The 13,069-nt window shown below is 44.0% G+C and overlaps 1 protein-coding gene across 1 annotated transcript in view; it reads right to left on the bottom strand.

Annotated features, from left to right (window-relative positions):
- Positions 1-13,069, bottom strand: part of CDHR5 (cadherin related family member 5) — a 58,832-nt gene that overhangs the window by 37,200 nt on the left and 8,563 nt on the right. The window contains 5 exon segments of the mRNA XM_060262404.1: positions 7,280-7,450; positions 7,964-8,074; positions 8,925-9,023; positions 9,651-9,743; positions 11,590-11,640. Of these exon segments, the coding sequence (XP_060118387.1) occupies positions 7,280-7,450; positions 7,964-8,074; positions 8,925-9,023; positions 9,651-9,743; positions 11,590-11,640 (525 nt within the window).

Below are 13,069 nucleotides of genomic sequence, written 5' to 3'. Positions count from 1 at the left end.
CGAGGCCCTCGAACGGCGCCCAGCAGCGGCGGAGATTGAGTCCCTGACCCAAAGAATCGAGGCCCTCGAGCGGCGCCCAGCACCGGAGGCACCGCTGGAGGCCATCGCCCGGCTGGAGGCCCTCTGCCGCTCAGCGTGTGAGTGCTCACTATTTTGCATGATGGGTGGTTCTTGTGAGTGATGGACTGCTGTGCGTACATTACTGAGGGCGTTGCACTTACTTGCTTCTTTTCTAAATTCCAGTGAGCGCCTTCACACGCCGGATCGACGCCCTGGAGCGGCATGTCCGGAGGCAGGAGCGGCCCAGGGGTGGGGGGTTGGAGGAATGAAGTTGTATATATGTTTAAAGTTGTATATAAGTTTGTCATTTTTAATAAATCATTGTTAATCTTGAAACCTGAAGATATCGTTTTTCTTTACCTAAACACCGAGCTGGGACCTTTGCAAAACATAACTTTATTAAAAGTGCGTTAACCGGACAAGAACACAACATCAGCTGTACACAGCTGCTGCGTAATAATAGCTAAGGTAGGAACAGCCTGCCCGTGCAGGTATAAGCACTGAGATAACATCATCAATAACAACATGCACAACATGTAATCAATGAAATAACATCATCTTGCCCCTACGGGAAGCCGCCACACTGCCACTTGAGCAGGGTGCAGGAGACAGCAGGCTCTGCCAAAACCGGGCAAGCTATATCTGAAGGCAGTGGCCCATGAGTTTCGCTGCAGTCACATTTTAGGTGAAGCTGCCAATGTATTTATAAATTGGTTTCCCAATGTATTTTGGGTGGGTTCAAGGAGAAGCTGATATCTTGGCTTGTGAAGGGTTCAAATGGTTTACATTCAGACTTTATTAGGGATCTTCTTGAAAGACAGGTGGCCTCCCTGATTAAAGCAAAAGTCACTTATGTGTGGAAAAAGGACTTGGCAAGTGAAGCAACTATAGCAAGTGCAGAAAAAGAATTCGGGGGAAGGGAGGAAGAAAAAGCCTTATCCAAAACCCACTATGCCTTATTTCGTACTGAGCCCTATGGTTCCAAGCTAATAGACTTTTAAAAAACACGATATTTCATTTCTAAAGGACATCCGTGCAGTTCAAAAAATCAGGACTTCTGACACATTCTGAGGATTTCCGCCACACACACACTTTTTAGGTTTCCACCCTGATCTGGGCAGCTCAGGCTAGCCTGATGTTCCATCTCAGAAGCTAAGCAGGGCTCAGCCCTAGTTAGTGTTTGGATGGGAGACCAGCAAGGAATACCAGGGTGGTGACACAGGCAGGCAAGGGGAAACTACCTATGAATGGCTCTTCCCTTGAAAACCCTAATGGGTCACCATTTCAGCAGTCGAATCAGCTGCCTAGGGAGGTGGTGAACTCCCTCACACTAGCAGTCTTTAGCACCTGACAAACACTTATCTTAGGCCAGAGGTGACAAAGTCATTTGGAATGAGGGCTGGATCTGACACAAATATCACTTCGTCAGGCCAGGCCATTGTGCCATAAAATACCAGAGATACTAGAGGAGCCCCGTGGCACAAAGTGGTAAAGCTGTAGTACTGCAGTCCAAGCTCTCTGATCACGACCTGAGTTGGAGATGCTGCATATGGAGGAGATGTTGCAGTGGCTGGTGCCTCACCCACCCTTCCCTGTGCCCGACCTTCCCTAAAAATTTGGGCAATGCTGCCTAGCATATCAACAGCTGCCCTCATAACATCCACAGTCTACCTTGTGGCCTGCTCGAAATTCTTTACCAAGCCTGTCACGCTCTCCCCGCAAAGTGAACCTGCGTTCTTCAGAAGCTAGCATTCGGTCAAAGCACTCCATCGCATCTTCATGATCCAGACGGCTTTCCAGGTCCTCCCCTCTGTATACAGCACCCTTCTTCCTCCTCAAAGTCACCTGGAATTGAAATTGACACCACACTCATCCCTCTCCATGGCTAGTGCCGCAAAGCCCATGCTTACCTTAAAAATCTGTGCTATAACATGTCTTCAGGAGCAGTTCTGCTCATACATGAAGCAGGAAACGCAGGGTCAATGGCTCAGCAATTGTAAGCTGGGCAATGCATCTAAGTTCCACTGAAAGCTTTCACATTCCACATAAGACTTATCAGAAGCACTGCAGGCCGCACTTACCCCGAAATGACTCCTCGCCTGGATGTCCATCAGTAAAAACCTGGCTGTGTTCCTGTTCCTGCAACGCACTGCTTGGGTTCACGCCGCTTGAACCTATAGCAATGCAGAGAAATCAACAGTACCACGCAAGCGGGGAGGGGGGGGGGAGGCAGAAGGCGGAGGAGTGTCGCGGGTATAATAAGTGCCAAACACCAACGTCTCCCTTCATCTAGGGGCGGTTTCATTAAGGTTTTCCCCATGGCTCCCTATCACCGGCCAACCACTTACGTTTTGTAGTTTCGTTAGTACGAAGTATCGCTATTGCGATAAAAGATAAAAGTCAAGCTTCTCTTAAACGGACCTGCTGTGCGGTGGCGGGAGTAAGATGCTCAATGGCGGCCAGCAATATCTGTCCCTTCTTCCTCCCAGTGTTCTGTTCGGCTCCTGCAAATTGTGACGACAGCTGCTTCTCGCCTCATGATTGGCCACTAGCATCGGCAGCATGATGTGGGCGATTCCCTGATTCTAGCTCCGCAGCTGCAATTCTCGCGAGACCCAACACCCTCAACTATAATGTATCGTCCGCAATTCTCGCGAGACCCTCGCCATAGCACCCATCAGAGTCTCGCAAACCTAACACCCTACCAATAATAATGCATATTATCAATAATCACGTATCCGCCGAAACGTGTTATTTGTAACGCAACTACGAAGTAACGAAACATCACTCGTAATGACCGGTTTAGTGAAGTAAAAAAAAATAAAAAAACATTAATGCATCCACTGTTGAAATGGTGTAACAGCGGAGAGACAGCGCAACATTGCAAAAAAAACTGCAAACGAGGCTATTCCGGGAGGGGTTGTTATTTCGTAATATCGCTATTACGCAAAACTGAGATGCTTTTTTTAAAAAAAAAAATGGACGCGCCGGCACTTCGGGGAAGCGCCGCGAAAGGGTGATGATTGGCCAAGAGGGTGGATGGGGTGGGAGGACGGAAAAGGGGGAGGGTGACGCCCACAAAGCAGTCGATCCGGCGTGGATGGATTTCCCACAGCAAACTCCGCTGAGTGGATCCGGAGTGGATCCGGAGCTTTTCGGAAACTCCGGCAACATGCTGGAAAACATACTCCGGCGTAAAATCCCTGTAGCGCCGGAGCAAACCGCAGCGCCGGAGCAGCATGTGGGAAATCCAAGAGAAGATCCGGAGGTAAATGGGGCGCTACGACGGAGCAAACGCTAGTGCGAAAACGGCCTTAGGGTTGCAGCCTTAGGATTACATTCACATCTTTTACATTTAGCTAGATTTGTAAAACAACAATGCAGAGGATGAGAGTGCAACCAAATGATAATTAAGTACTTGCATTTATCCTTTTGAAAGCCAAGACACTGCAGATGGTACATGTTGTCACTTTTTTTCTAGTGGTTTCCCTGTTCCCTATCCATCTATCCCTGCTTTTTTCACAGGAAACAGAGCATTTAATGAGTTTTCCAGTGATGAGCAGAACATGCGTGTTCCTGTAAACCTTGACTGTGGTTCTTGTCACGGTGAATAAATCCATAAAGAGGATAGGGTTACCAGGCTCTCCGTGACCGCCAGCAGGGGATATTTGGGAGTGGGGGGGGGTAGGGTTGCCAGATCCAGGTTGGGAAACTTCTGGAGATTTGAGTATGGTGCATGGACAGGACAGAAACTTCAGTGGGATACAATGCCATAGAGCAGAGTTTCCCAAACTTTTCTTTCCCATGGCCCAGTTATTTTTACACTTCTCCTTCGTGGCCCACTAAAATTTGGGGGTGGAGCCAGGAGGCTTTGGGGGTGGAGCTGGGAGACAGGAATTATGTCATTTCCTGTGGTGTCAAGGACCAAGTGATGTCACTTCTGGGGCACACTGAACCAAAACTCTACCTTTTCCTGTGATTTCACTTTCAGGGCACTCCCACAAACCTGCCTCTTCTTCAGAAGTAAATTCATTTTCAGAAAAATCTCTCTGAAACTCATGCTGAGCCAAAATGGGGGTAGAAAGTGGGCGGTTCTCTCTTTTCACCTCCACACCTGCATGCAACTATCTATTTGTGTATTCTTCTCCATCTTGCAAGCACTCCTAATGCCCATGTTCAATTGCCTGCACCACCTACACATCCCTTCCTCAACAGCACTGACCAGTGTATGCAATTGGGCGTGCTGTTGCCATTACCATCAGGAATGCCAGCACTGTGTACCACTCACACTGGGCCCTGGCAGCTGCTCTACGTCAAAATATGCTGACACATTTAGTCGTCCCTTCCTTCAGCTTCTACTACTGGAACCCTGCCTCAAGCTACAACCAAGTTTGCTTGGTTTCAAGAAAACCTTTCAACAGCTATTTTTCAGACTTTTCTTTGGTTGAAATACGGGGAAATTGCTGTGAAAGGTAGCAGAGAATGAATTAATTTCAAGTTATATGCAATTAATGAATTAATTTCAAGTTATATGAAGCTCATACAAGCTTTTCTGCAGTTATCCCAAAAAGGATATTTATGAGGGGCTTGCAGCTTTTTACTGGCTGTGTTTCCCATGCTTTTAAAAGCAACCTGTTGTGCAGATACTTAGCCAGTGAACTACTTTCATTCTTTTTAATATCTACAGGAGGAGTTTAATTTTGGAGTCAGACAGCTGTTAAAAGCAGGACCAGTAAAATGGTGCCAAGTTTATAGTACCATCTCTTCCAGTGCTGTTGAAATATACCACAGTAATCTCCAATAAACTCTTTCTGCCCCACACATCTTACTCTCTCACTCACTCACACAGAAATCTCATAGAAGGCCACCTGGCTACAACTGGGGATGCCAACTTTTCATTGGCAGAGCTCCTTTGTCTGCAACAATAGTATGATGAACAGAAAAGTTTCATCCAGTAAAAATGGAAGGAAAGAAAGAAAGAGAAAGGGAAAGAAAGAAAGGGAAAGAATGAAATGGAAGGAAAGGAAAAGAAAAGAAAGACATGGAAAAGAAGACCATAAACATAAGAGGAGCCATGTTGGATCAGACCAGTGGACTATCCAGTCCAAAACTCCCTCATACAATGCCCAAAAAGCACCAGAATGTCGACTGGTGGGGCCAGGGCACTAGAAGCCCTCCCACTGTTGCTTCTCCCACTCTCAGCACCAAGAATACAGACAGAGCATCACTTGCAGGGAAAGAAAGAAGGGGGGGGGCAAAGAAAAAAAAGCCTTCCTTACCATCAGATGACCCCAGCCAGCAAAAATTCTGCCCTGGGGTCATTTGGTAAAAAAAAAAAATAGCTACTGGAATGCCCACTCCCCACCCCTCCCGGCTGAAAAAACCCCCCCCACACTCTTTTTTGCCACCCAGGCCTTCCGGGGAAATCTCCCCAAAAGAACATACTGCAAGGCACATGAAAGCTCATACCTTGAAGAACACTTCATGGGTCTAAAGTGCCAGTGGATGCTAGCTTTTTTCTCAAACACTGAGAGCAGGGGAGAACGAAGGAGAAGCAGCCCAGTTCCTCTTTGCACAACACAGAGATGGAGCGGGGCTAGCTTTGCTGGGGGCAGGGCTAGCTTTGGCTTTTCTTGTGACCCAGTAGTGAAGCTTCCATGGCCCGGTACCAGGTCACAAACCTGCAAATAGGAAACACTGCCATAGAGGTCACACTCCAAAGTATGCATTTTCTCCAGGAGTACTGATCTCTGTAGTCTGGAGATGAGCTGTAATTATGGGGGATTCCCAAGTGCCACCTGGAGGCTGGCATCCCTAGGCACCATATCACAAAAAGCAGTCACATGCACTCACTCTCATATGGTGCTCAGTTAGGGCTGCCAACTTTGGGCTGAGAAATTCCTGGGCATTTTGGGGTATAGGCTGAGGAGGGGAGGGTTTGGGGGGGATCTCAGCAGGGTATAATGTCATTCAGTCCACCCTCCAAAGCAGCAGTTTCTCCAGGAGGAACTGATTGCTGTAGTCTGGAGATCAGTTGTAATTCCAGGAGATCTCCAGGCTCCAACTGGAAGTTGCAGCCCTGGGCTCAATATGTAAGATATGTAGAATGTTGACCCTTTTTGTCACTGATGTCCATTTGGAAGAAATGTATTGTATAAGCAAAAGCCTTAGAGCACACCAAGACACTTTCTAGGAATAAAACTGTCAGTTGGACATCCAGTCCCTGCTGGCCTGGAGCTGGACTTGAAACCACCCCAATAATGAGGGGGCTCCTAAACTGGAAACTGCTCATCAGCTGCCCTGAGCCTGCCTTGGCGGGGAGGGCGGGATACAAATAAAAATTATTATTATCATATCAGTTCCTTCTGCTCTCCTGTTGGCCTCACTTGCACCCGTCTTCCTTCAACACTTCTTTTTCTTTTCTGTCCCTCTTATATGGAATTTCCTGGTATGTGTCATGGTGCTAGCTGATCCACAGCTGTTCAGCATCTCCACAGTGCAAGAGATGCTGCACTTTTCCACAGGAAATTACAGCTTGCCATGAAGTAGAAGGAAATGGCCATGCTCATTCTTTTCTGGATTAAGACTCATACTGTACTTGAGTGGAGTGCTATGAATTCCCCCCTCCACTGCATCTGAGTGGAAATTCTGTGATTGTACTTAACTCTTTCCCCTTCTGTTATGTTTTTCAACTCAAAATTGCCCTCCGCAAGCTTTTTTAAAAAATCCACAGAGGAAAAAGATGCATGGAAAATACAGTTCTATTGTTAGACAGAGAAAATACAGAGATCCTTTCTTTCTGCACATAGGTTTGAAAGCAGGCTGAGGAGGATGGTTTTGATTTGACAAAGGACCAAAGAAAAAAACACCTCCTCTTTCTGTACTTCTGCTGGGCCTCAAAAAATGCACTACATTGTTAGGTCCATTTTGCACAGAGGTTTGTCCCACCGTAGCTGCTTTTTGGAGGAACAGCTGGCACAATCCACAGTTCCTTCTAGATGATATCCTCAGGTTCACTCTGGGCTTGACATGGCAGACAGAAACGCCTACTCACAAGAGGCCCTGTGTTGCTCTTAAAACTATGAACTACAAATGGCCAAAGAGCAGCACAGGAATGTTCAGGAACAAGAAAGGACAAACAGCAAAGAACACAAAACAACTAAAATTAATTGAGGCATTCTGGTGTGGTGGACACAGTCTAGGAACCCTGAATACATACCATCATCTCTGAAATGTTGACTCTGCCAGTGTAGCCACGATTGACACACACTTTGCTGTCTGCAATGAAAGTGCATGGCTGAAACCAGGGAGGTCTGAGGTCAGCCTGTAGGATATGTATGGTTATTGTTGCTGTGGCTGTGTGAACGCCTAATTCATCAGCAGTCCCATCCTATATAAAAGAAAAATCAAGAATAAAGAAAACTAGAATATGACTATCTGGTAAAATATGCAACAGGACATAAATGCAACACTAGAACAACCCCTATCAGCACTTTTGTCAAAATGAGCAGGGTAGATATTTATTCACTGATCCCAGTTTATATAGTTTCATTCACTTGCACCAGTAATTTAAAGATCGTACCCTTGATTAAGTATATTGTATGTACAACATAGTCATTTGCCAGCAACCTTCCCTGTTCACTTCAGTGCAGGATGTAGCTGTGCAGGTACATTCCTTTCCCATGCAGATCAGGTCCCTGCATTGAAGCAGCAGGCAAGGGTTTGCAGGAGTGGGAACTTCAGCTCTATATCATGCACCCAGGACAGATCCCTGGGTCTGACAGTTGTCAGGGTTGCTAATGTATGTGTTAATTCTGAAAACACACTGGAGAATATTCTGGTGCATCATAAAACATACATATGCATCTAGTAGGCCATGAATAAGCATGGTTCACTCACTTACCATGGCATACAAAGTCAATTGCATGAAGTTCAGTATTTCATAGTCCAGGGCCTTGCACAAGTATATTGCTGGGTTATTAACTCCTTGTATATTAAAATAGTCAGTTGCTTCCTGGAAACAAAGAGAGAGAGAGAGAGAAAAGATAGCAATCTAGATCACAGAGGCAGGGTCTAAAATGAAGGACCGAAGTAAGTCATTTGGGCTCCCCATAGGGGAAAAGAAAGATATAAATAAAGTAAGTAAATAAAATGCCATTCACAGTTAAGCACATAGTGCACTATTGTGTCATTAAAAGCTGGGACAATGGGTTATTGAGGTTTCTGTGGTGCTGGCTTGCTAACGAAATGGAATTGTGTCCTGCTCCTAGGGATATACTGATGGATGCAGTTTTAACTATTTTCATTTTTTTAGTTGACAGAAAAGTTTTCATTTATGATGATGGGGAAATGGTGTAACAGTACATATCAATGATCCAGATGAAAAACAACCACTGTCTTAATTGTCTGTGTTACACTTAGATGAGTGCCCAATGTGTTCCCTCTCTATAGCCTGGCAATAAAGTTTATTTCATTGCTGAGCTCTAATTCAAGTTCCCTCTAACTCTGCCTTCTTGCAGCTTAAAGCCATTGGTCCCAATTGAATAGGAGGCAGTATGCATGGAGAGTATGCGGCTGTGTCCATGCTGCAGTGCATGAGGATGATCTCTGAACATAGAGTGGCACTGTCCTCTCTCAAAGACAACCACCATCCATTTGAAGGAGAAAAGACAGGCTGGGGCTGCCTCACTTCCACTGTCTCATTCCACAAATAGGTGATCAGTGGAAAAGGCAGTAACAACATTAAGATGACAGTTCATATGAAAAACTTCTTACAACATCCTCTCATTTGACTTAGTAAGTGGATTATTGGGATGTCTATTCCACCCATCCCAAGGGCTCAGATGGTTAAACTAGATACTTACCAGTGGACTTCCTGTAAGGTTGTAAAATACTGTGTCTAAGTCAGCATCAGTAGCAGTTACATCCACCTGGGGCACAACGGTTGTGTTTACTTTGGTATCCTGAAAAACAAGCGTGTCATTTTTCTGCCATATGAACTTAATAGAAACATCCATATGTCACCTGTCTCAAAAAAGCGGCGGCAGAGAAATATGCAAATACACTAGCAGAAAAAGATGAGATAAATGTAATATAGATTTCAGTCTGTAAAGTAAAATCACTTATAATTAAGGTATAAAAGGATGTTCTTCGTTTCTTTTTCTTGCTTAAGGCATGAAAAGTTGGATTTTGACAAGCCTTCCTGGGAAGAGAGCTCTGGAGACTTGGAGCTACAGTGGTGTCCTGCATTGGTCAGTAGTTATTTTTTTGAGATGCAAGGATGACAGGTGTTCCCAAAGACTCAGGAGCCACACTGAATGGGGGTGCTCGAAAATGGGCTCAGAAGATTTGACTTTTCAACAGCCTACCAAAGCAATTAATGGTACAATTCTAAACAGATTTACATCCTTCCAAGTGAACTGAAGTCAAAGTGTTTAGAAAGAGTGTACTTCAGCTAAGGATTTCACTACAATGCATATTTTCATTATTGCACATGCAAGTTTTTTCCTTCCAAGATTACAGTCCCACCAGATTATAATTATGACCCCCATTACCATTTAGTAGGGCGATGTATGAAAAATATTGTTTACCTCATTAATACTGACAGTGATATTAGCTTTCTTGAACACAGGAGAGTTATCATTTGTGTTGATAACAGTCACAATTATGGCCACAGCTTTTATCTGGTTGTGGGAAAAGCAGAAAAACTGTTGGTTGACTGAACAAAAGTTGCAAAGAAAAGACACAATGAACTATTTGAAGCTGGTGATGTTAGAATAAGGAACGCTTCCTTCCAGTGACAAATGCCTGGCAACTTTTTTTGGCACTAAATCTGAGCTGAGATTGCAAGCAAGGATAACCTATAGCTAAACCATCTGTAAGGATTTGTTTAAAGAGCACTCTGCCCCCTGCTCTGCTGCCAGTTCCCAACATCAATATAACTAATTCTCAACACAGCCCTATCTGTGGAGATTTAAACCCAGAGACAGTGGCTACAAACAGACAAGACAGATCTTCCTACAAACCCGAGGAAAAACTAGCTAGCATCAGCGTTTTCACGCAACAAACAGAAACTGGTTTTTAGGGGTTTCTGTTTGCTGCACAAAATAGCCGATGCCAATTTCAGCCCCGGGGCAGATAGTGTGAAATCAAAAGGAAGCCCCACTGAGAAGAGGAATGTGATAGCGTCGTAAGGTGAGTGGAAAATCGGTCGTCATGTTTGCAAAAAAATCTGAAATCTAAAAAACAAAACTGAAAGGGGGCGATTAAATACTCTAAAAATAATAGAAGCATCTGTATTTTTAAGAAATTAATTTTCTCAGTGGCTATTGTTAAGACAATCACACACAATATTTCCAGCCTTCAAAACTTGGTTTCTGTTCATAAAAGGCACTTTCCAGGCTGTTTTGGCTTTTGAGAGAGAACTCATCCTGGCCAGGCCTGGTAGCAACCACCAAGTGACTTGCTACCATGTGACTTGCATGACTCACCCAGGCCCAGTGACTTACTAATATTCAACAGCAGCCACCCCACAGTTTGGCACAGTTCAGTTGTTAGGTTTCAAGGATCTGGGAGACTCAGGTTCAAATCCCTGCTCTGTTATGGAAGCTCACTGGATGACCTTGGGCCAGTCTCTCATCCTCTGCCAGTCTACCTCATAAGGAAAAAATGGAATGGAGGAAAATGATGTAAGTTGCTTTGGGTCTCTGCTGTGGAGAAAGGTGAGGTATAAATGAAGTAACTAAGAAGATGAAGAAGACCATAGATTTATACCCCACCCTTCTCTCTGAATCAGAGTCTCAGAGCAGCTCACAGTCTTTATCTCCTTTATCTTCTTCCTCCACAACAGACACACTGTGAGGTGGGTGGAGCTGAGAAAGCTCTCCCGGAAGCTGCCCTTTCAAGGACAACCCTTCCAAGAGCCATGGCTGATCCAAGGCCATTCCAGCAGCTGTAAGTGGAGGGGTGAAGAATCAAACCCAGTTCTCCCAGATAATACAAATGATGATGAGGGGAAATAAAAGGTTAGTTGGTTGGAGGGTAGGAAGGAGAGAAGGAAGCAGGGAAAGGGGAGAGGATATGGAGGCTGTTTGCCATTTTCCCTGTATAGTTCTTGCAAACTCTATTTCAGTTTCTCAATGGTCAGAGAGCAGGTAAGACCAAATATGGGAGGTTCCTCAATAGAAAGGATATTAATACATTTGGATGTTAGGGATGGACATGGCATTGTATAGTTGAAAGTTTTTCAGAAGGTAGACCTATGGTATGCACTTTTTTTGTGGCCCCCAGCATTTCTGGTCAAAGTAGTTGTACAGATTTCTGCTGTACTTCAACCTGGACCCTGGAAAAAACAACAGAAGACCCTAGGAACATGAATAACACTTGGGCAAGAGATGTGTTTATATGCTGGTGTGTGACATCTGTGGGTGCCTCTTGGATACTCATGCTCCTACCACGGTGAACTGAGTACAGACACAAGAGAGGAGAGGAAGAAATCTACACAATTAAGGATTTTTAAAAATTACTCACTTCCACATCACTCCTCCAGCACTTTAGCATTACAAATATCGCTTCTGTATCCTGTATTAAATATATATATATATATATATTCAGTCAATACATGTTTTTGTAGTATGGATGAGATGCTCTTTATATACAAGCTGCTTTGTGCCTTTGGGCATTTGCAGTGAAATTTTAACACTCTACAAATACACAGCCGCAAGAATAAGTATTCTGCTGATTTACAGCTCAAACCCTCAATACATCCATATATATATAATAGACATGCCACATTGATAAATGTGCATACATGCACATACATGCACACAGTGGGGAACCTTATACCTACATTTTGAAAATGTCATTAATATATTTATTTCAAGTGGAATAGATTACTTTTATCAGTATTAAAAGCTATTTTAGAAATAAAGCCATATGGCTTTGCATTTGTTGTTTGCACATGGGATCCACTAATGCCACTGAATACTCAGTTTCTGACAGTACATGGGCAGCTGATTTCTCTTGAGCTCCCTATAAGCCTGAGTCCTTTGATCATCTATGGAATCACCTCTCCTAATGTACCCCCAAGAGAGCATTATGCTCTAGGAAGAAGAACCTCCTGGTGATCCCTGTCCCAAAAAATATCTGGCTGTCTTCAATCACATGCCTGAATGTTTTCTACACAGAAATATCCTTCATGTAGGTGGGGGGAAATGAATGTTTGAAGTACATTGTGAGGATCAGCTTTGCCATGAGTAGATGAGTTGGGAAGCCACTGTATCAAACAATGTCATGTAACCACCTGCCATTGCACAAGTGATTGATGTATCTATTTCTATCTCAGATGTTAAGATAACATAGTTCTATAGCATATTCACAAAGGACCTACAACTGCATCCTTGAGAGCTAATGCAGAGTTGCTATGGTGCACATGTGAAAATAAAAAACAACAGGGAAGAAAATATGCAGAAAACTCTCTTTGTGTGAAAGCTCCAACTCCTATGTGCATGCCTCTGCAATGAAATGCAACACAGAGAAACCTCTCACCATGGAAGTAGCCTGTGTCTACAGTATACAGAGGAATTGCCATTATCTATTTTTAGACTGTTTTACACAAAAATGTCATGACACACGCACAGAAATCACAACTGCAGCCCTGAGTGAGTGCTGTGATGTTATTTACCAGGTGATTGTCTTGAAAGAGTACTGAAAAGAAAAAAGGGGGTGTCAAGAAACCAGAAGGTCATTAATCAACAGTTTTTATATTTTACCATTGTTGAGGGCACAATTCTAATATTTGATACATAGAACAATAGTAGGCTATCTAATCAACTCAATTACAATAATTTCTCAGTGTTTCAATGTACTTTTTATTTTTAAAAGCATACCAAATTCTGAACAGTTTAACAGGGGTGTCAAACTCTTTTTTTATGAGGGCCAGATCTGACATAAATGAGGCCTTGCTGGGCCAGGCCATGTGTGTCATAAAATGTCATGCCAGGTTGCAAAG

Source organism: Heteronotia binoei, chromosome 21, assembly GCF_032191835.1.
Source record: "Heteronotia binoei isolate CCM8104 ecotype False Entrance Well chromosome 21, APGP_CSIRO_Hbin_v1, whole genome shotgun sequence".
Classification (NCBI taxonomy): Eukaryota; Metazoa; Chordata; class Lepidosauria; order Squamata; family Gekkonidae; genus Heteronotia; species Heteronotia binoei.
The sequence above is the reverse complement of the archived record's forward strand: the minus strand, read 5'-3'. Positions and strand labels throughout refer to the sequence as shown.